The 23,895-nt window shown below is 52.2% G+C and overlaps 1 protein-coding gene across 5 annotated transcripts in view; it reads right to left on the bottom strand.

Annotated features, from left to right (window-relative positions):
* Positions 1 to 23,895, bottom strand: part of PPARD (peroxisome proliferator activated receptor delta) — a 96,236-nt gene that overhangs the window by 8,148 nt on the left and 64,193 nt on the right. For 4 of the 5 annotated variants that reach the window (XM_058306614.1, XM_058306615.1, XM_071218426.1 and 1 more), the window contains one exon: positions 5,729 to 5,959. In XM_058306614.1, coding sequence (XP_058162597.1) covers positions 5,729 to 5,858 — 130 coding nt within the window. In that variant the 5' untranslated portion in view covers positions 5,859 to 5,959. Of the gene's footprint in view, positions 1 to 5,728; positions 5,960 to 11,053; positions 11,075 to 23,895 lie in introns of those variants that run through there. The other variant, XM_058306617.1, reaches the window with a different exon arrangement.

Genomic DNA, 23,895 nt, shown 5'->3' with positions numbered 1-23,895 from the left:
GCGCACACTTGCTGTGCGGTGCTTCCCGGAATCAGGGTCCTGTGGCTTTTAGGTCTGTCTCCTTCGCTGGACTCAGCATGTCTCTAGTCCTGCCCTCTGGCTTCCAGGCCCACCCCCACCACCGAGTCCTGTGCGCAGAAACCAGGCCCCTCGGATTAGTCCCAGCTCTCGGGGCTGCCTTCCTCGTCCTCCCTCGGGGTCCTGGATGCTCAGCAGGTGCCTGATCACCCGGTGGCAGCTGGCAGGGCACGTGGCTCTCAGTTCATTCAACAGACACTGCAGAGCACCTGCTGAGCGCAGGGCATGCTGCCCTCAAACAGCCGGCCACACAGGAGGGAGGGGTGAGCAAACTCCAGTGCGAGAGAGCGCGCTGCGGCGGCAGCTGCGGGCATGGTGCTGGAGGGACCCCTCCTTGGCTCAGAGGTGAGGCGCGGCGCCCTCCGAGGTGGCACCGGCAGGGGCCAGCAGCAGGGGCACGGTGGCTAAGAGCACAGACGCAGGAGCCACGAGGCCCCAGTTCAAGGCCTGGTCCACCACGTCCTAGCTGGTGGTGCTGAGGTTAGAGCCGGTGCCCTGGGGGCAAATCCCAGCCTGGCTCCCTAGGCCTTGGTTCCGTCCTCTGTAAGATGGAGATGACTGCGCTGTCAGCTGCTGGAATGCTGCTGCTTATGGGAAAAGGCGCATTTGTGGTTTCCAAGCTCAGTTCCACGCAGACAGGAAGCGCGCTGCTTCCGTTTGGTTGTTTACCGCCCCTCCCCCCAGCCCCCAGCGCCCCATGGGGAGGGGAGACTTCTCCATATGAGGCCCGGGAGCCCCTGGGACAGAACCTACGCTCCTCCTGCTCCCCTGTCCTGCCGGGGCGTCAGAACCACGGGGGCCCCTGGAAGGAACCGAGATGCCTGCGGGCCCCACTGGCTGCTCAAGACACCCAGAGCTCTGGATATCCTGAGAGACTCGATGCCCTGGGGACGTCCTGCCCGCAGGCAGTGAGCAGGCACACCCTGCCCACCTTGAGGTGGTCAGGGCTGCCTGCTGAGGTCCGATGGGGGCAGGGTAACGGCCAAGGGCACCCCCGATTTGGGAGGAATAAACACGCAAACCCAAATGCGTGTTTGGCCACGAGACTTCACACCATAGGGCTCAGGTTTCACTGCGCGGTGCACGGGTGTGGGGGGTACTGAGGTGGTAGCAGTTTTAGGGGCCTTTCCAAAGATAAACGGATTTCTTTCTTCTTGGTTGACCACCTGGCTTAAGCGTTATCCCCAATCACCATCAGAACGTACCCCAAAGTAGAGAGGGCAGAATGCTCTCCATTGGGGACCAGGTTCTGGAGGTCCCACCGACTCCCCCTGAGCTCCTGGGCCAAGATGGGGGCCGGCGGGCATCACCATCAAGCAGAGCCTGAGGCTGAGGCCCCCCCCCCCCCCCGGGTCCCTCAGACCCCCCTGGCCTGCCTCCCGAGGCCGCCGCGCACAGCTGTTCTCAGGCCCGCCCGGCACCGGGTCCCTTCCCTGGCCCCCGCCCTGGGCCTCAGCTCGGCTGCCTGCAGGAACTGCGCGCAGGAGGCGCGCTGACCCGCCGGCCGCCCGTGCCTGGGCCGGAGCCCTGCCCAGGAGCTCTCTCCCTGAGCCACAGCCCGCCTGGCCTGCCTACCCGACCGCCCCAACAGCCACCAGGAACGAAGGGCACAGGCGCCAGCATTTATCAGCCCCTACTGAGTGCCAGGCACTGCAGTCTTGACGTGTGTCCAAGGTCAAGGGCCTAACGCACGGCGGGACTGCGCGGGGACCGCAGAGGCCCTGGGGACCGTCCTGCCTCCTCTTTATTGCTTGCCTGCTGTGTGCCGGGCACTCCACTGCGCACTTCACTCCCATCCGCTCACGGAAACCTCAAAACAACCCTTCAAGTAGGTCCTCTTAGCCCATTTTACATACGGGGGAACTGAGGCTCAGAGAGGTTAAGGGACTTCTTGACAGCGACAGTGAGAGCTATCGCCTGGAACCATCGGCGCTTGGAGCTGAGCCTCTCACCACACCATTCCCACACACACACGTTTGTCACTCCTCATCAATAACTCGTTCCTAGAATAACCAGCAGTGAGACGTGGTCACTGCTGAGGGTGACACTGCCACCCGGAAGCACCGATGCCTTTGTGTGGACGCATCTGGAGCCCTGTCACCAGAGAGCGAGCTGTCGGGCATGCCACTTTTGATTGTAAATTGATCAAGCGGACACTATTGCCCTTACTTGCATAATTCATGTGCGCGGGGGTGTTCCCCTGCTTATCTGGACTCCATCGCTGCAGGTGTGCTCTTGCCACAGCTGAGAGCAGGGCCGGGAGGGCCCAGCCCTGTCGATCAGCTCTGCAGGCAAACAGGTCCAGTGCCTTCCAGCGCCTTCCAGCGCCTTCCAGCACCTTCCAGCGCCTTCCAGCCTCCGACATCAGGCCCAAGGCTGCGGGGAGCTGGGGCTGGCTTTCCCAGCGGCTTCCTTCCTGCTCTCCTGCTTGAACGAGCGGTGGTCCTTGTCCACCGCTGAACCACCAGCCCCTGGCGCAGCCGGGCCCACCAGCCTGGACAGACACGAGGAGGTGCTGGGGCCGGGAGCAAGGCCAGTGTGGCTTCGGCTCTGGAGAAGAGGCCTGGAGTGGGGGGAGCACTGGCTCGAGCTGCCCCTGCTCCAACCTCGCTAAGGAGCCTCGGCAGGTGGGTTTCTGATGCACAGGCTCCTTGCTGCCGAGTGCTGGCGCTGAGGCTTGTCCCGCTGCCTTCCTGGGGGTGAGAGGAAGTGCCCGCTCCCAGCGAGCTTGGCACGGAGGCGAGCAGAGCAGGGCAGAACCTCTCAGAAGTGGCACCCTGCTATTCCAGGCTCGGGGCTGGGCCCTGCGCTTGGGCGGCCCTGCGGGGATTCCAGAGTTACAGACTTGGGCTGGGGAGGGAGGTGCTGCTGGTGTCAGAAACCGATGAGTTGAGAGACCTGCACAGGACGAGGCTCTGTCTCTAGGGATCTCACCTACCTTTCTAAAAAATTATTATAAACTTCTAACACAGCAGTGCAATTGCTTTTTAAATGATCAAGTAGTGCAGGCTTACAGAGGAAAATACATCAGGGTGTGTAACGTGCCGTGACAGATCTTCCTCACCCACAACTGTGCTCCTCTGGAGTTAGCCCACGAGGCCCCGGTATATGCTCTTCTAGTGCCTTCTATGACACGTAAGGAGTTTTAAACAATGGGGTCCTCGATATGTCAGGAATTTACTTTGCAGTCCATATATACGGATCTACCTTACTCTTTTTAATGGCCACAGGGTATTCAGTGTAGGGCCCTATCACCATTTACAGAAGCACTTCCAAGTTCTTGCTCTTATAAGCAGTGCTGCAGTAAACAAGCTGGTGTGGGAAGTCGTGTGCATGAGGAGCAAGTATTTACACAGGATGCATTCCTGGAAGGGAACAGCAGTGTAAGAGGAATGCATGTGAGAACGCACCCACCCACAACGCCAAGCTGCCCCTCTCTGCCAAAACGACATGCTAAATACTATCTCATCTTCAGATGTGCCTCTTTGATGGCTGATTAAATTAAAAAGCTCTTCAAGTTTCTAGCCATTTGTATTTGTCCTACTGTGAATTGCCTGTTTTATTTTTCTATCAGGTGGCTTGTCTTGAAGAATTTGTGGGAACTTTATATATAATAGTATGGCTATTAACTCTTTAACACACAGTAATTACGTTAAACAGTTTCTCTGTTTCAATTCCTGAACAAGGAAGTGTTTCTATCCCCTCTTCATGGGTTTATTGATAAACTGTATCTATTGAACACTGTACCATACACAGCACTGTAAGAATGGATGGGCAGGAAGGAAAAGAAACTCTAGACCAGACATTTTCCAGGGTGCCCTAAATCCCACCCAAAAAGTTCCCTGAGATGCCAGTGCCATCTCTGCCTCACCCTGGCCTCTGCTCCCAGGCACCACATGTGAATAGCATGATAATTTATTAAGGCTTAGGAAAAGGGCACTGATTCCAATGAGGGATGTGTCGGAATCGCCAGGACAAGACGTTACCCTGCGGGCAGCTTCTACCCGCCTGGGTCTAGACATGCTGGCGAGCTGGGCCGGGCCCGGCAGTGAGGCCACAAACCCCATGGACCCTTCCCCTTTCCTTCTCCCCTGGTGTCCTTAGGGACATCCTTGGCTCATTCCAAGCCCCCACTATCTTCCCTCTGCTCTCTAGCCCTCCTTGCCTTTCTCTATTTCAGAAAAGCAAGGCCACTGGAGCTGAGTGACTTAGATTCATTCCTGATGAGTCATTCCTCTCTTCTGACAACCGCTGGTCTCTGAAGGCATCCTGACCACCAGCCCAACAACAGGGAGGAGGTTTTTCTGGGGCACAGGGGGATGCCTGGGTCATTTCAGGATGCCCTGGTGGAATTAGAAGCTGGATGGACGGTTCTCCCCTCACCCGCCCCCCCCAGGGCCCTGAAGTGGAAGAACCTCCGCGAAACCCTGACTTGTGTTGCAGGCTCAGAGGGGGGGTCTCCCGGATTCATGCCCTCCGAGCTGCAAGGCCCAGGAAGGAGCCTGTCCGGCCTCAGCGCCCCCTGCCTGCCTTAGCGCTGACACCTTCTCACGACCTTCTGGCTCCAGGCAGAGAGAGGGTGAAAGGCCACCCTCTGCCCTGAACCACCACTGCGGCCAGGATCTCCCTCAGCTGACCCAGCAGCGAGGGCAGGATGCCCCTCCGCGGCAGCACACCCTCTCCTGGCCGAGCTCCCAGCGAGGGCCAGGAGTGCAGGTGGACGTGGGGTCAGCTGGGTGTGCTGGTCCACAGCAGGGGAGGGGAGACGGGGAAGGAGTCACAGGGAAGGGGGGGCAGGCGGGGCAGCCGGGGAAAGCCAGGGGCTGGGGTAGGGTCTGGAGCCGTCACGCTGCCGCCGCCGCTGCTGAAGATGCTGACAAGCAGCACAATACATACACCAGAGAAAAACGTCTACGCTGCTTCTCACGGTGGAGAAAGAAAAGGGAACCCAAGTGAGAGAGAGCGGCTAAAAAACCGTTTGGTTGCACAAAAATAATATTAACTGCAGTCATTCATACTCACTGCTTAGCATTTATGCCTAATTACAGTGGAGCTCCACGACAATAAGTAGAATTAGGACCAGATCAATTGAGGAGTGTATTTTGACTGACTATAACCATACGGGTACAGTTGTTTCTTACAGTGCGTTAATGCAGCATGGTCCCAGATCCCTTGTGGTGGTAGTGGAGGAAATAATAATTAAAAAATAATAATAATGACAACATGCATTACAAATGCCAAGTCATTAAATTCTCCCATGTTGGGAGGAGTGGGTGTGCTCAAGAAGTTGAGAGCCTGCCTCCCACATGGAAGGTCCTGGGTTCAGTTCCCAGTATCTCTTAAAGAAAAAACAGACAACGAGCATGGAACGAGCACAATGAGCAAAAACAACGAGCAGACAATAAACACAAACAACGAGCAGACAGACAAGGAAGTCACCCCAGGGGAGGTGGGGAGAGGAGTCCACGTCTACATTAACTGTCATCCCCGTCTGTTTTACAGGAGGATGTGCAACTTGCCCAATATCCTGTAGCTGGTGAGTGACGGGGCGCAGACTCAGGCTGTCTGGCTACACGCTGCTACTCTGTACCCACATGATGCTGCTCGCAGAGGGCCAGGTTCCCCTCTTGCCTCCTGGCCCCCTCCTCACCTGTGTAGCTGCTTGAAGGAAGCAAACGCTCTGGTCCCCCATTGAGCTCTGGGGCTCCTTCTGCCTCTGCCACTTCCTCTTTCTCCTCCTCTTCCCGGACCTCAGGGGCTTCCTCCCGTGGTTGCTCCATGGTGGATTTCCCCTCGGCGCCACGCCTGCAGGCCCGGTCATAGCTCTGGCATCATCTGGGTCTGAGCGCAGATGGACCTCTGGAGGGCAGATCCCGTCAGCCTGGCAGAGCAGAAGACAGAAGGGGGTTGGGGCAACGGGACACGCTTCAGGGCTCTGTACCCCACAGAAGCGTTGAACAACCAGCAAGAAGTGGCAGAAACTTCTTTCCCAAAGCTCCAGAAAATAGTTAAAGGACTGTAGTAACAGGCTGAGCGCTAATTAAGAAAACAGCCACTGAAAAGGCTCTTCCGGGAAGCAGATCTGGTCCAACAGATAGGGTATCCGCCTGTCACGTGGGAGGCCCAAAGTTCAAACCCCGGGCCTCCTGACCCGTGTGGAGCTGGCCCATGCGCAGTGCTGATGTGCACAAGGTGTGCCCTGCCACGCAGGGGTGTCCCCTGCGAAGGGGAGCCCCACGCGCAAGGAGTGTGCCCCGTAAGGAGAGCCACCCAGCAACTCTCCAGAGCCTGCCCAGGAGTGGTGCCGCACACACGGAGAGCTGACACAACAAGAGATGCAACAAAAAGAGACACAGATTCCCAGTGTCACTGATAAGGACAGAAGCAGTCACAGAAGAACACACAGTGAATGGACACAGAGCAGACAACGGGGGGGGAAAAGGGGAATGGGAGAGAAAGAAATAAATCCTTAAAAAAAAAAAAAAGGCCCTTCCGCCACCTCTGTGGGGTCCCTGGATCCTGTTCCAGAGAGAGCTGAGTAACCCCTGTGCACATACTAGGAGTATGTGTGTCTGACCCAGTCTGTCTGGTGGCCTGAAGGACTTGCTGTCCCGTTACATGGGGTGCACCAGAAGGCAGCTCATCGAGCCCTCATACGGAATGCTGGGAGAGCAGTCAAGGAGGATACACACTGCACTTTCCCAGGCAAGAGGGGAGGGACAGCAAGAGTGGGCTGTATCCAGACGGAGGCCTCCACCTCCCTGGGGCAGGGGATAGACTGTGCCACAGCAGTGGGGACCTGGTAGAGGACTAGGAAAAAGAACCTGCTTTAGGAAGAGGCAAGCCGCTGTGGAACCCCTTCTCTTGGCTGTCCCATGGCACATTTGGACTCAACTTATTTCAACAGAACCCATCGAATTCCCCCAAACCATCCTTCCCCTGGTAATCCCTGCCTCAGTGACCGCAGGCCCGCCTCCCCACTCATCAAAGCCAGAAACCCCGGAGCCGTCGGCGATGTCTTCCTCTCTCTCTTGCTGTAGGAAAAAAACTCAGTTCTGGGTTTTGCGGATGGAGAGGGTGAGGCAGTGAGGACACGCCTCCATCCATTCCCATTAGGCAGGTGAATTTCATGAGAGAAGGTGGTAAGGAGAGTGACCCAAATGACCCAGAACTCTGGAGAGGCCTGATGTGGGGTCAGAGCCCCGAGCTGCCAGGGCCCTCATCTTTCCTGCCGAGAGAGTCATTCCTCCAGCAGCCCCACCCCACCCACGAGCAGGGAGGGGCTCTGTGGCTTCAGGGGAGCCCCCTGCCCTCAGGCCAGCCGGGCCTGCTGGCGGACAACCCCAAGTGCCTGCGGCTCTTCCTGACCCAGGCGTGGCGCTTCCCTGATGCCCGCTGGCAGCCTGGCTGTGTGTTCCAAGCGGGAACCCTCCCGCCCGCCCAGGAGGAGCAGGGCCAGTCACGGGGCGGGCGCAGCCTGAGAGTCCCTTCCACCCTGCACAATTTGCAGATACTGAGGCCCCAGGTTCCATTCTCCCGGGGGTGCCACACAGCAGCCCCGACCCTCACAATGACCCAAAGGGCCTGCTAGTACTTCCATCCCATCTATTTACATGTTGAGTAAACAGGCACAGAGGAGGAAAGTGACCAGCCCGGGGCCACACAGTTCCTGGAGAGGCAGGCTTTAACCCAGGCGTGCTGACTGAGTCTGTGGTCTTAACCGGTGACGCGTGCCTGCTGTGCGTGTCCTCGCCCAGCTGGGGCCCCAGGGGTCTGCCAGCTGTGCTCGAGCTCAGCCTGGGGCCCCCAGCCCTGAATCCTCGGTCTGGCTGTTGGCCTCAGGTGGTTTCTGACGAGATAACACACATCCTTTCCAACCTGGCCGAGACAGAGCGGCTCCCGCCAGGAAGGGTGGCGAGCGGGGCCCGGTCTGCCGTCGACGAGGCCGTGAGCAGGGAACGCGCCATCCACATTCACGCGCGCACCCACGGCGCGGGCTTCGAGACACGCGCCCCTCTCAGAGAGATCTCAGAGAGATCCAGGAACGTGCCAGGAAGGAGGCGGTAGCGCCAGCTGTGGGCACGGATGCCAGGCTCAAGGAGGCCGCCTGGGCCACAGGGAGGAGGCTGCCACGGCCGTGTCCCGGCACAGGTGTCCAGGAAACAGAATGAGGACGAAGATGCCCCAGACAGCTCTAAGCACTGGTCACCTAGGCACCTGCCACCACTTTCGAAAACTTACAGTCGGTGCAGGTAGGAAACTAACAGCTGATTATCCAAAAAATGATAAAACAAAACAAAAGTCCACCTCTAGCTACTCCCTGCCAGAAAAGGCGGCTGTGAGCCACAGCCGGCCACGGGCTCGGGGCCCCGCCTCCCTCCCCAGCCCTGTCCTCTTGCCCGCCCCGCTCCCCCGTGCTCCAGCATCACTCCCTGCACACGGAGGCGCGCACTGGCCCAGCCTGGAGGCTGCCCCCTCCGCTGGCTGAGGCCTTCTTCTTTCAAGGCTGCCCGCGCCTCCTCTTGGAGGAAACTCCTCCACCAGCCTCATTCTGCTCCTTCTCACAGTAGACCGACCCCAGACCTGCGATGACTGCCTTAGACCGCAGTGTCTGTCACCTGCTCTACCCCACCCGGCTCTCAGCTCCCTGAGGCCGGCTGGAGCGTCCTCTATCTTGTTCAGACAGTCCCCGGCATTTACTGGGTGCCTGGCATTTAGTGAGTGCTCAAAATACGTTTGTTGAATGAATAAACAGACTGAAAACACTGTTTTCAGTAGCAGCGCTTGCCCCTGGAGCAGTGTTAGTGCGTCCCTGAGAGGCGATATTCCACAGCCACGAATTCCACAGCGTTCTTCAAGTCAGCGCTGAGTTCCAGCCCTGGAGCTCCCCCTCCCTCTCTGTGTAACTTGGGGGAAGGCACGAATCCCTTATGGTTTCTTGGTCCTAAAACTGGGATACTACCATTTAATCTGAGGCCTTTGTGAAGACTAAGTGACCTTGCGGCACACTGCTTAATAATGCTGGCTATGTAACCGGGATGGTGGCGGCTGCTACTGCTGTTATTACTGGCGTTAAGGGATTATAGGGAGAAAGTGATACTCCCGGCCCAGAAACGTGCCGGCCTGTTGGAACCCTGAGACCTAAGCAGACAAAGGACCTCCCAATTCCCCACCTTCCCACTTGAGCTCCCTTCTCAGGGCACAGGCTTCTTCCTTCAGGGAGAAGGGCCCAGGCCCGCCCCCACTTCTCAGGCCTGCTGCGGCTGTCCCGGGGCTGCTGCTTCCTCCTGCCCTCTGTTGCTGGGGCGTGAGGGCCAGCAGCCTCTGGACTAAGGGCAGAGGTTGCCCCGAGCCCCTGGCAAGTCAGTGCTTTGGGCCCAAGAGGTTAAGAGCCCGTGGGAGAATGGGGCTGGCTACTTCTCTGCCACCTTTCCTGTCAATCATTAATCTGGGTGCTGACCCAGTGCCCTGCTTTTCCAGGCCAGCGGCTTCACCGCGCTCTCTGCTTCTTCTCCGGGGCAGATCCAGGTCACCCGCCCCCCGCAGCGCCCAGGAAGCATGCCAGAAGGTTACCTGAAGTCAGCGGCCCGGGAGTGGCCTGGGAGCTGGCTTTGTTCCGAGATTGCTGCAATTGGAACAAAGGTGACCCGGAGGCTACCCCGCTGCTCCCCACAACTCTTCCAATTACACCAAGAGTCAGCCCTAAGTGCCATAAAGAGTTGCTCAACTAAAATAAAAGGGCAAGCCGGCCTGAGGGAGCTCCCGAGAATATGTCTGAAGGAAAGACCTGAGTGGAAAGGGCGCCGTCTTCACCTGGACCCGGGAAGGCTGCTGCAGTGAGGGCGGCCGCCTGCAGTGGGGGTGTGGGGGTGTGGGGTGGGATTGGGGTGGGGAGCCGTGTCTGAGCTCTGAGGGCGGGTGGGCTGACCCCTGCACTTTTAAAACGGCTTTCACAAACATCTCAGTGACGTAAAAAACAGGTACACAACGCGTAGAAACGGAACTGGCCATGGCTCCAAAGGTTAACTGCAGCCTCCTCTGAGGGGAGAGTTGTAGGTGGTTCTTACTTACCTTTTTCTGTATTTTCCAATGACCATGGACCACTTTTATAATTGTGGGGAGAGGAGGAGACATTTAAAAAAGTGTTTTGAACAAAGAAAACCAAATACTATGCCGGTGAAGGAAAGTCCCGCCCAGGTTCCAGGAGAGAGCCGCAGCACTCCTGCGGGGGCTTGACGGAGCCGGGGACCCCGGGAGACGGCTTCGGGGGTAAGGGCGGTTCCACCAGCCCGCCAAGGGACGCCTCGCAGCTAGGAGCCAGGGACCCGGCCCCACGCTGCGGCTCCTGCCGCCCTCGCTGCCCCTGCACCCTTCTTCTCCACCCTGCAGCTGCTTTCCCTCACTCCTTCAACCAATATTTGTTAAGCACCTGCCACCACAGGCCAGGCCACACTAATCAAGCCAGCGACCAACTCCTAACTATGACCCACACCCGGGACTCTGAAGGGCAAGTGCAGAGAGCAGTCGGGGCGCCCGCAAGTGCACCCCGGGGTGGGCGGCCAGGGGAGGTCAACTGAGAGTCAGGCTGCGTGAGGTTGGGGTTGCAGGAATGACAAAGGAGCAGAGATGTGGGTGTTTACCCGAAGAGCAGTGCAGGGCCTGGGAAGGTCAGACTGCATTTAGGCCCCTCTGCCTGCTGTGGCAGACAGACCGGAAATGGTTCCAGCCGGCTCTGCAGGGTGAGGGTTCCCACAGACGCAGTGTGGGAGTCAGAGGGCGGAAGAGGGGCCTCCTGGGCTGGAGGCACCACAGGAGTCCTGGAAGGCTCCGTGGGGGAGCAGCCGCCTGTCTGTTCCTGGAAAGATGCAGGCTGAGCAGCCAGTGCTTCTCGGGAGCACTCCCCGCATCCCACCCCCCTCCCCCCCCCCTCCGGCAGGGTACGGGGTCTCCAGCCCCTTCCCCTTCCCGCTCTGACCTTTCTTGGGCTCGGCTCCCCGGGTGCCGTCTTGGTGACTCCAGGCTGTGATGCACACCTATCTGGGGAGCAGGTGTGGCACCTGGCCCTGCTTGGCAGGAGGCCAAGTGACCCAAGAGCCGCATTCCAGGGCCCTGACCCTCCCACACCGAGCTCGCCAGCAGCACCCCAGCCTGCTCCCGGCTGTGCAGCACAGGGCCCGGACTATGGACTATGCACTGCTACTCACCCCCTTTACCTCTTAAATGACAAGTAGGACGAGGCCATGGCCCTTCAGAGTTCACAAAGCACTTTCGTGTACAAAAATCTCATTTAATCAACCCAGCAAGATGAGGGCAGGCAGGCTGCGTCAAGAACCTGCCATAGGTTATTTCACTGGGACACTACAACGACTGTCCGTGGGAAGCTCTAACTCCTCCTGGCCACATGAACAAACTGGGCAAGGGGAGCGAGGCTGTGGCAAGGAAAGGGACAGGGCCGTGAGCAGGCGGCCGGCCTTAATGAGAGGGGTGACAGTCAGAACAGCCCAGGAGCTGAGGGGGACAGGCAGGCATGGCACCAGCAGGCCGAGCAACCTCTAGGGGAAGGCCCTTACGGGCAGGTCGTGACCAGTCAGTCCTGTCCAGGAGAAACTGTGGCTCCCAAGTTCGAGATTCGCCTAAAAATGTCACGTCCATTTTAGCACATGTGCTGCTGAGGCAAGCACTCAAATGTCCTTTCATTCTGTACTTCTACTTGTAAGAAAAAGTCCCAGGATGTTCACTGCAGGGTTATTTATAATGCTGAAAAAATGAGAAATGACTTAGTGCCCAGTAATAGAGGAAGGGTCAAATAAATCAGGATATGCCCTCAAAATGGAGCATTATCCAGCCATCAAACTTGTCTTTTCAAAGAGTATTTATTTACTTAAGTAAAAATAGCTGAATGCAAAACTATAGAGACAGCCTTCACCTATACAGTCAACTGGTTTTTTAAAAATTTTATTTTATTTTTTTGTCTTTATTTAATGTTACATTAAAAAAATATGAGGTCCCCATTTACCCCCACCCTCCCACCCCACTCTTCCCCCCATAACAACAACCTCCTCCATCATCATGAGATATTCATTGCATTTGGTGAATACATCTCTGAGCACTGCTGCACCTCATGGTCAATGGTCCACATCATAGCCCACACTGCCAAGTTCATGTTAACGGGATCAAACAGTCTCTTCAACAAATGGTGCTGGGACAACTGAATATCTACAACCAAAAAAATGAAAGAGGACCCCTATCTTACTCCCTATACAAGCATCAACTCAAAGTAGATCAAAGACCTAAATATAAAAGCCTGGACCATAAAACTACTAGAAGAAAATGGAGGGAAACATCTTCAAGACCCCGTAGTAGGTGGTAGTTTCTTATTGTGGTAGGTGGTAGTTTCTTAAACCTTACACTCAAAGCACGTGCAACAAAAGAAAAAATACATGGGACCTCCTCAAAATTAAACACTTTTGTACCTCCAGGACTCTGTCAAAAGGGTGAAAAAGGAGCTCAGTCAATGGGAGAAAATATTTGGAAATAACATATCCAATAAGGGTTTAACATCCAGGATATAAAGAGAGATATTACAACTCAACAATAAAAAGACAAATGACCCAATTAAAAAATGGGTGAATGACTTGAATAGACATTTGTCCAAAGAAGAAATACAAATGGCAAAAAAACACATGAAGACATGCTCAGCATTACTAATGATTAAGGAAATGCAAATCAGAACTACAATGAGATCTCATTTCACACTTATTAGAATGGCCACTGTTAAAACAACAGAGAACTACAAGTGTTGGAGAGGATGTGGAGAGATAGGAACACTTATTCACTGTTGGTGGGAATGCAGAATGGTACAGCCACTGTGGAGGACTGTTTGGCAGTTCCTAAAGAAGTTGCATGTAGGATTGCCACATGACCCTATAATACCACTACTGGATATATTCCCAGAAGAACTGAGAGCTTACACGAACAGAATTCGCACACGATGTTCACAGTGGCAATATGCACAATTGCCAGAAGTGGGAAACCACCAGGCGTCCACCAACCAATGAATGGATAAACTGTGGTGTAGTCACACAATGGAATATTATGCAGCTGTAAGAAGAAATGAAGATGTAAAGCATACGACAACAACATGGATGAACCTGGAGGACATTCTGTTGAGTGAAGCAAGCCAGACACTAAAGGACAAATCCTGTATGACTGCATTACTATGAACCAAATATACTGCGTAACATATTGAATGAGTCGAAGAAATTTTTTATATGTATCTAGTACAATTGAGAAATGGATGTTTTTATTAAACTGCGTTTTCTTTTTAGTTTTTCTTTATATTTTTAATTATTAAGTGTACAAAATAAAGTTTAAAAAGAAAAAGAAAAAAAGCTATAGAGGCAGCATGATTCCCATAAAAGCTAGAGAAATAGGGCGCTGGGTGATTTACTTGGTTTATCTAGACTTTCTGTAGTGAACATGTACCACCTTCACCTTACTCCACCCAGCAACAGCAGGTGATAGGAATGACCAACCCCTCTTCCTTGAGTCATTTTCTTCCCATGGCTCCCAGGTTTTCCTCCGACCTCACTGGCTGCCCCTGATCAGTCTGCCCTGCTGGTGTCCATTTTCTTCCCAATCTCTAAAGGTCTCTCCTTCTCCACCTACACTCCCTCCCTTCATGATCTTACAGTGGCTCATGACTTTCAAGACCTTCCATCTGCTGATACCACCATACTTATTTCTCCAACCCTGGCCTCTCTGACATCAGATGCCATCACGAACCTAACACGTCCCAATCCAAGCCCTGCGCCCTCCACGTGGTCTTTCCCATCTCAGTAAAGGGCAATGCCAACTTTCTAGCTGCTCAGGCCAAAACGCTGAAGTTGGCAAGTCTTGTTGGCTCTGCCTTTAATAAATGCTCAGAGTCTGACACAACCTCCGTGGCCACAGCCCTGGCCCGAGCCAACACCGTTTCTTAGCTGGGTTATTTCACAGGCTCCTAACTGGCTTCCCTGCTTGCACCCGCACACCCACCTCTTCTCCACATGGCAGTCAGAGGGATTCTTTTGAAAAAGGGGAGTCAGATGCTGTCCCTCCTAGAATCAAACCCTCAGGAAGAGCTCATCTTTACGCCCGCCCTACCAGGCCTTCTGGAACAGGTGCCCCCGCCTCACCCTTTGACCTCTCCTACTGCTCTCCCTGTTATCCCCGTTATCCGATGCACCAGGCCCACCACCTCCTCACTTGTCTGGCCACAGCACACGCCCTGCCTGGGGACAGCTGCAGCTGCTGTTCCCTCCAGCTGAAAATGTTTTTCTCCCAGACAGCTAGCTCCCTGGCTCCCTTCCTCAGCTCCTTCAGGTCTTTGCTGGAATAGACCTTTGCAAGCAGGCTTTCCCTCATCACCCTTTCAGAGACCAGCCCCGACCTATCCTCAGGCACTTCCATCCCCCTTCCCTGCTTCAAGTTTCTCCACAGCTCTCCTCACTATCTGGCACAGCATATATATTTATTCATTTGTTCACCACCTGTCTCTTCTCAAAAACCCCACAAGGCAAAGATTTTTATCTGTTAGGTTGACCACTGGATCCTCAAATCTTAGAGTGCCTGGCAGACTGTAATTGCTCAATAAATATTTGCTGAGTAAATGAATAACTTCTTATAAATGGAAAAGAGTTAAGTTGATGGCTCAGCCGTAGGTAGTCCAGTAGAAGATCATTCACCCCTGGGCTTCAGTTCTCCTGGGGCCTCGGAGCCTGCTCTCCAGACCATTCCAGACCTTTCAAAAGGGGAGTTCATTAGGATTACAGTAAATTGGTGGAAATGCCCTGGAGAGCAGTCCAGAAACGGCTGCCAAGGGGGCTTGGCTGTGGGCCAGGCCAGCTCTTTCTTTCTTTATTCTGAGTACCAGGGTCAGGGTGTTGAACGCCGGCCCTTGTATGCGGGAAGCCGGCACTCAACCACTGAGCTACACCGGCTCCCCGAGTTGGTTTTTTCATTTGTTGGCTTGTGTGTTTTTTGCTTTTACAAGGTACGGGAGATCAAACCCAGGACCCTCATATGTGGGAAGCAGCAGGTACTCAACCCTTGAGGGGCACCCACACCCCCAGGCCAGCTCTTTTGCTAATCAGATGACCTTGGGGAAGGTGATTGCCTTTTCTGGGCTTCGTTTCCCCCATCCTAAAAGCTGGGTGCTCCTATCCCTGGTGCCTCTGGAATCCTCTCCTTGAGCAGAGTGGGAGGGTAGTACTCAACAGAGCCAGGCAGAGGTCACTCCCAGGCCTCAGCTCAGGGTGGGGAGATGGTGACAAATCCTCAGGTGCCCTTAAAATGTTTGCACTCCCGTCGGGAAGGAGATAAGACCAGTGTTTGCAACTATCCATGTGGAAGGCTGTACGCAAGTGGGGAGGGAGGAAATCAGCTCTGCCCGCAGCCCTCACAGGAGGCTCAAAGCTCATGAGGGAAGAAAACCCAGGCGGGCAGCTTTCTTTATGTATACAGATTGAGGGGTACAGTGGTGCAGGTGGGGAACTCCAGAATCCCAGGCCAGAGAGATGGAGGTGGAGAGACACAAGCAGACCAGAGTGGGAGGGAAGAGGCGAGGCAGAAAGGCTGGGAAAGCAGGTCACAGCCACACACCCGTAGAGAACCTTCTGCACCCTTGCCTGGCCGAGCCTACCCAACTTCTGCTCAAATCAAAAGCGTCTATGTGCCGGGCATCCTTCTAAGCTCCTTCTGTGTAGTGACTCACTCGCTCAGGCCTCACAAGTGAGGACTATGAGGCAAGTACTATTATTATCCCCAGTTACAGAGAAGAAAACCAAGGTATGAAAGAGTGAAGTAACTTCCAAGACCACCGCCCGGGGTTCCAAGCCTGGTGGAGCCAGTCTGCCTCAGGGCGGGAGCTCCTCACCACGTCACCACACTGCCACTGTCTTCCACTGCTGACCTCTAATGCTCAGAAGGTCGTCCATTTTCTAACCCAGTGGACCCTCCCTTCAACTAACTTCCATTCCTGGTCCCCGTCAGGCCTGCCCTCTGCTGTCACCAAGTCTCAGCCTGTCCCTGCTTCCTCCCCAAAGCTCTCTTCTTCAGGTGAAACCCACTCAGTTATTGCAGCGTCGGTTACTTGGCATTTTCTGGACACTTCCCCTTCCTTAGTCTATCACACCCTCTCAATGTGCGGCTTCGAAGGCCCCCATTCTCAAGATGAAACTGGCTTGTGGTCTACCAAGACTCCCAGATAGGCCAGCTGTCATCCACCTGGCCATCAAGTCAGGTCCCCCTGTCCCATGCTCCCAGAAAGAGCAGGTTGCCCTTTACGGCCACCCCCTCCAATTCTATCCTGCCGCCTCTACCCTGTCAGTAGACCCCTCTGACGTCTTCTAAGCCTTGATCCAGTTCTCCAGGACACAAGCGTCCCTCATCCCAGATCACCTGGCAACCTGAGGAGCATGTCTTCCACCTCTGTCAAGGCAATGAGGGGTCAAAGTGTCACGAGGTGCTTTTCCCTAGGCGCTGTCTATTAACTTCTGGATAAGGCAATTCCACAAGTCATAGAGACTGCCCAGGCCTTTCTGAAATCAGATATCCGGCGTTCCCATTCCCTGCGTGGAGGTGAGAACACGGTGGAGCACAACGACGAGAACATCAGTGCTGGACAATATGACAAGTTTGCCCCCAGCTCTGTCTTTACTGTGCTGTGTACCCCTGGGCAGCCTTCTAACCGCTCTGTGCCTTCGTTTTCCTAGCTGTAAAATGGGACAAATACCTCCCTTCTTTCCCTAATGGAGGCAGGAAGGCTCCGATGAGATATTGTGAAAAACATTAGTATTATACGATTTACATACCAAAATGTTAATGATGGCTATCCCTTAGGGGTAATTTTTTTTTCCATTTCTAAATTTTCTCTAATGAACAGGTGCTATTTAGCAAACAAACAAAAAGTTTTAAAAACATGGTACAAATGAGAGGCATCATTATTATCATAGAGTAGCAAATTGAAACAAAAAAAGGTGAAGATGTCTACCTCCAGATGCAACAGTTTAGGCACATCGGAGTCATGGAATTCTCCGCACACCCTCGAGGATAGCAGGTGACATGGATGTCACACCATGGCAGGACAGCAGTGACACAGGGCCAGAGGAGAGCAGCAGGCGGCTGAGCAGCACGTCTGCCACGTGCTCATTTTGTTGAGAACAACACAAAGCTCTACACAATTGCCTAACAATAAAAACAATTGTGAAAAGAGGACAGCTTGGGAACAGGAGGTAGGAGAGGAGGAGCGGGGCAGTGAGGAGATTAATATTTTTACCTTTATACAAGTTTATAGTTTTGTTTTTAAAATCAGCATCTATCTATACTTTTTGTAATAAAATTAAACAGGAGAAGATCCAGGAGTCCTTGTGCTAAAACTTGTTTTCTCCCTAACAAAAACTTCTGGATCTTGCTTGAGTGAAAGCAGCTCAGGAACTTAGGGCAAATATTGTCATTAGGTAAAAAACAAGGCTCTGCTGGTGTCGAATCTCAAAGACGTTTTAGTATTTGCTTTTTGGTTTCCCTTCCCTTTCCTAGTGCTCAACTGTCTTTTAAAGTCTCAGAGAAGAGCCTCGTTAACAAATATTTTTAAAACATCAAGTCTCTAAGAAGAAAGGGAGAACTAGAGGTGAGGGGGTGCAAGGACAAATAAAACAAGAGGATTCAAATCTCAGGGAGCTCAGAAGAGGCTTTTAAAACATCAAAGCGCCCTGAAGAGTCCAGAGCCGACCCATGCCCTCACCTCCCAATTTCCATACTGTTCTGCCAGCAGCTTCTGGATTTTACGCCTCCCTGACAGCCTGGGAGCTCTCGGTAAGAAACTGGGTCAAAAAACTGCAATTTTGCTCCTCAGGACTCCAAGAGCCACGAGGAGGAGTGTGTGGGAACCGGGAAATGCCAGAGGCAGGTGACTTAGCGGTGACTCGGGGAACTCACGCAGGGTGTGGAAGGCCTCACCGCCCGCCCGTCATTCCCCAGAGATCTCGGGCCCACTGGCGGAGGGAGAAGGGGCTCCCTGGAAGGAACCAAGGCAGCGCTGCCGCCTTCAGAGCCAGTGATGAGGAGGGTCTGTCGGGGAATGCCACTGCCTCGGGGGTGCGCTCTCTCCAGGGAGCCCCCGGCCCTGCCTGCATGGTTCCCAGAGTCCTCTCCAGCGCCCAGGGGGCCGCCTGACTTCCCGAGCACGGTGCCCACCCAGCACAGCCTGCGGGGCACCGGGCGGCTCCAGCCCTGGCCCTGAACGGCTGCTCCCCTGGAGGCCGAGGGATGAACAGTGCAGGGAGAGGCGCTGCAGCTCTGGCCGCCCGCCTCTCCCCTCCACAGCGACTCTGACCATGCGGCCTTGACAAAGAGCCACTTCCTGACTCTGCCTGGGCCACTGTGTTCTCCAAAACAACTGCTCCAGGGAAGGCCAGCAGGGCAGAGGAGGAGCAAACACCGGTCTTTCTACTCACCAAGTGCCTGGGAGAGAGCTGCCTGGGGGAGGAGGGCAGTTTGGGGACTGGTAGGTAGGCCACAGCTGGCCAGAGCAGCCCTGGGGGCCCCGGAGTCCCCGACACAGGCCTCCTTTCTGGCTGCCTCCTCGAGAACCTCCGCCCAAGTCCCAGGGCATCGGGGGCAGGCAGGGTTTCTGCCCCCGCGGCCACCAGCCTGGTGGGCTCTGCACGCCTCTCCCCCGTTAATGCTTCCTGGGTCCCTCCCTTCCCCAGGGAACCCAGGCAGGCCGAGGCAGTGCTTTATCCATCCACCCAGACTGCCCTTGGGATTTATGAGCCAATCTGGGGATCCTGGGCACCGACTCTTACCGTGGGCAGGGCCAGGGTGCCCGGTATGTGTGGCCTGCACCTCCCCCTCGGGCGGGTGCAGCTGGAAGGGTGCCAGCAGCCAGCTCACCTTTGTAACACAAGCGCTAAGGCACGCGTTCCAGAGGTGGCTGGGGAGCGTCCAGCAGCCCTCCCACCAGCTTCCTCACAGGCGAGGAGCGGCGACACAGCCTCCTCCTTCCCTCTGTCTACAGCTCCTGTAAGGGCGGCGAGGAGGGATGTGGCTCCTGATGCACCCGGAATGTGGGGCCACCATAATGACAACCAGCTCCCTCTAGGGCTTGGCATGAGGACAGGGGCAGGGTTTTGGCCCCAAGCAGACCTGGGTTTGAATTCTAACTCTGCCACTCCCAAGCTGAGTGGCCTTGGGCAAACTGCTTCACCTCTCTGAGCGTCCATTTCCTTATGTGTACATTTATGCAGCTCAGAGATACGAAGTAACTTGTCTACAATCATAGGAAGAGGTGGTTGTAGAGCTTGGGGTCTCAGTCCCGGGCTTTTTTAAAAACTATACCAGGATGTTTCTCAAATGTAACAACCAACAGAGAAGTGCTCCCTTTTCTAAAATGGTTGTCAGCTATTCCCAAAAAGTTATTGAAAAGTTCTTTCCAAAGTTCTCTGCCTTAAAACAAAGAAGTAGCACTTCACAGACACCACTTCAACCAGTGCACAAAGCCAGCATCACCTTTACTGGGGAATCATCACGCCTCCTGATGACGTGAAGCAACGAGAAGTTCCCATCACCCATGCGGGTTCCCACCAAAAAGGTTAACCCAAGCCTAATCACAAGGGAAAAGCCAACAAACACGGAATGGGGGCGACCTACCACCCACGCCGAGCCAACACAGCAAACTTAATTAGTGGGTGTTGGTGAAGGAAATACAGAATTCATGGGACTATTCTTTCAACTTGTCTGTAGCTTTGGCTTTTTTTTATTATATAAAAGACAGTGAGGACCAATGCTGTTCCACCTTCAGCTCGCCCCATGGCTCTAAACCAGAGAAGACACAACTGGACTGAGTTTGATTCTCTTCCCAGTGTCTAGAAGATCAAAATCTAAGCTTTCCTGCTTGTCATTCAACAACCCTTACCTTCCACAAAACTCTACAGTCCAAATCATCTTCATCGGCCAATGGTGTTTACAACCAAAGTTGTTTCCCAACAGCCACTGGTTGGAATGCCATTCATTCACTGTTTACCCAGCCACTTTTATGGAGCTCCCAAAGACACTGTGATAGACAGGGAACACTGCAACACTGGGCTTTCCTCACACCTCGCCTAAGGACGCCTCTTGACTAGTATTTCTGTGCAAGAATTCATTTTAATATTTCCTTGGGGAAATTATATCTTTTACTGAATACAAAATCCTTAGAAACATCAATTGAGAAACTGGGAAAATGGAAAAAGTATTATAATCCTCCTGTGAGAATTAAAGCTTAGCAATAAGACTAGAGATGTACTGGCTAGAAGGAATCCATTGATGTCAAGTCAAAGCAAGAGCAAAGAACTCTAACGTGCAGAGTTGAAGGTTAAGGCCGACAGTTCCAGGAACTAGGACAGGACAGCGAAGGAGACGAGCAGTGACTGTCATGTATACGTTTATGTTCACGTCCCTGGCTGCTGCTGCTGCGGAGTCATTCTTTTTTTTTTTTTTTTAAAGATTTATTTATTTATTTAGTTCCCCCCTCCCTCCCCTGGTTGTCTGTTCTCTGTGTCTATTTGCTGCGTCTTGTTTCTTTGTCCGCTTCTGTTGTTGTCAGCGGCACGGGAAGTGTGGGCAGCGCCATGCCTGGGCAGGCTGCACTCTCTTTCGTGCTGGGCGGCTCTCCTTACGGGTGCACTCCTTGTGCGTGGGGCTCCCCTACGCGGGGGACACCCCTGCGTGGCAGGGCACTCCTTGCGCACATCAGCACTGCGCATGGGCCGGCTGCACACAGGTCAAGGAGGCCCGGGGTTTGAACCGCAGACCTCCCATGTGGTAGGCGGACGCCCTAACCACTGGGCCAAGTCCGTTTCCCAGGGAGTCATTCTTGTAAATGAAATAAATACTAATAAGTTTATACATACGGTATACATAAATCCTATAAGTGGTATTCTAAGAAATAACAAATTTGGAAACAAAACAAGTCTTTAACTGATCATTTCGACACACAATTCTGCAAAGCACTGTTAAAACTTTGTTAGGAGATCTGAATGTTAGGCTATAATCTTCACTGGCATTTTCTAGTGTTCGATTATTTGCTACAGAAAAAAAAATGCAGAGAGAGGATGCGCATGTGATGGAATTCTAAGACACAAAATCAGAAACTGATCTAAAATCTGAACTAAGGCTGTGATCACTCAAGCCATAGTGATGACGTCTCTGGTGCACCTGGTCCTCTAACCCCGGCTCTGAGGGAGCCAAAGGACTTGGCTGGTTTCACTCAGTTTTTCCTTGTCTGTCTCCTTTTCGGTGGCCAGCGCAGTGCCTGCTGTCTATCAGCCCGGTATTCACAGCTGCTGTGCCTATGGCTTTGAACTTGCTGAGTAAGTCTGGGGTTATTTATGTGTGGCCTTATGAGGCTTTCATGCCCATTACTGTTACTAAAACCCCTGGAATAAAGGTTATTTTCCTCCTAAGTTCTGATCACTTTAAATAAGGTAGAAGTTATTGCAAATGTACTATGCGGTACATGTCCGTGAGAAATTCTATATGGATGTAACTCATAGCAGCAGACATGACCTAATGGAATATTATTTTAAAAAATAAGTTTCAATACAGAGAAAGAATTACATATTTCACAGCAAAAGTGATTCTTGTTTATCTACTTTATTCTTAAGGGATTTTATCTGCAAATAATACTTTATCTTAAAGGATTTATGCTTTGTGTGTGTGTGTGTACTTTTTCAGTTTTAGGATGCTAAGATTACTTATTTAGCTGGGTAGTGGAAATTGTTGAATACATATACACAAATGTTTTAAAACATTCTGCTAATGTTTTGGGTTTTTTAAAAGTTGGCACTGGCCCTCTTTCTTTAAAAGGCATTAAATAGATTTTTATTTAGAAAGGGCTGGGACCATTAAAATCTGTCAAGATGATATTACAGAATAGGCCACCCAGGCTGGAACACTCTAGTGAGGGCTGCATCAACCAAAGAGTGAGCAAGGTATTAGGAGAGTGATAATTTAGTTGTACGCTTCTGATTTTCAATATTCTTTCTTTGATTAAAGAATAGGTCTCTTGGGAAGTGGATTTGGCTCACCTGATAGAGCATCCGCCTACCACATGGGAGGTCCAGGATTCAAACCCAGGGCCTCCTGACCCGTGTGGAGCTGGCCCACGTGCAAGGAATGAGCCCCATAAGGAGAGCTGCCCTGCCTGAAAAAAGTGCAGCCTGCCCAGGAGTGGCACCGCACACGTGGAGAGCTGATGCAGCAAGATGATGCAACAAAAAGAGACACAGTTTCCCAGTGCCACTGACAAGAATACAAGCGGACACAGAAGAACACACAGTGAATGGACAAAGAGAGCAGACAACTGGTGGGGGGGCGGGGGAAAGGGGAGAGAAATAAATAAAAATAAATCTTTATTAAAAAAAAAAATAGGTCTCTTGTAGTTTAGACCAGGGGTTGGCAAACCATGGCCTATGAATCAAGTTCAGCCCACTGCCTCTTTCTGTATGACCTATGAGCTAAGAATGTTTTTTTTACATTTTAAAATGGTTAAAAAATAATCAGAGGAAGAATATTTCATGACACATGAAAATTATATAAAATCCAAATTTCAGTATAATAAAGTTTTACTGTAACACACAAAAACTCTGAATTAGCAAAACCAGTATTGATTGCAACAGCAAAGCCAAAAAACTGGGGCAAGTAGTCAAAATGTTTTCATCACTAAAAAAGAAAATGAGCTTATACTAAGCAACATGTTATTACAATGTCTAATTTGAAGATATTTTTGGATTCATGCTCACAATTGGACCAGCATCAATACAGAATGAAAGAAATTCTTCTACATTTGGAATATTTGTTGTGACAAGGATCAAAGGTATCAGAAAGGACAATTAATGCTTTGTGGATTTAAAATTTTTATTTCAGACCCACACAAATATGACCAATTGATTTTTTTTTTAAGGAGGTACCAGGGATTGAACCCAGGACCTTGCACATGGGACGCAGGCGCTCAGCCACTGAGCTGCATCCACACGCCAACAAGAGTTGTTTTTTTTGTTCGTTTGTTTTTAAGAGGTTTTGGGGATAGAACCCAGGACCTTGTATATGGGAAGCAGGCACTCAACCACTTGAGCTATATCCGCTCCTGGCCAATTGATTTTTGACAAAAGTAAAAAGCAATTCAAAGGAGAGAATTTCACAAATAGTGTTAAGACAATTGAAACAATCCAAATGCAAAAAGAAAAAGAAGAATCTCGACCTATACCTTCATTAAAAAAATAAACATATATATATATATTTGCAAAGCACACACCTGACAAAGGACTTACATTCATAATATACAAAGAACTCCCAAAATTCAACAAGAAAACCAACAACCCAATTAAAAAGGTAAAAGATTTGAAACGACACTTCACCAAAGATATTCAGATGGTAAATAAGCACATGAAAAGATGCTCAGTATCAGTCATTGGGGAAATGCAAATAAAACCACAATGAAATATCACTACACACCTATTGGAATAGCTAAAACAACACAAAATGAAGTAAAATAAAAACTGACAATACTAAGCACCAGGTCTAGATCATTCTTACGTGTCACTGGAATATATAATCTTGCCACAATATATTGGTTCATAAAGTAAGAAGCCATGAATTTAATATTACATCTTTTGTTTTGTAACAGAAAACCTCTGAAACTTCTGTATAACCTTATCACAGAAAAAATAATTCACAGTTTACTCTTATGGTCATCCATTCTTATTTAAAGACTCATAAATAAAGTATCACGAAAGATGC

The sequence above is a fragment of the Dasypus novemcinctus genome, chromosome 11 (assembly GCF_030445035.2).
Source record: "Dasypus novemcinctus isolate mDasNov1 chromosome 11, mDasNov1.1.hap2, whole genome shotgun sequence".
Taxonomy (NCBI): domain Eukaryota; kingdom Metazoa; phylum Chordata; class Mammalia; order Cingulata; family Dasypodidae; genus Dasypus; species Dasypus novemcinctus.
This window is presented reverse-complemented; position numbering and strand designations above follow the sequence as displayed.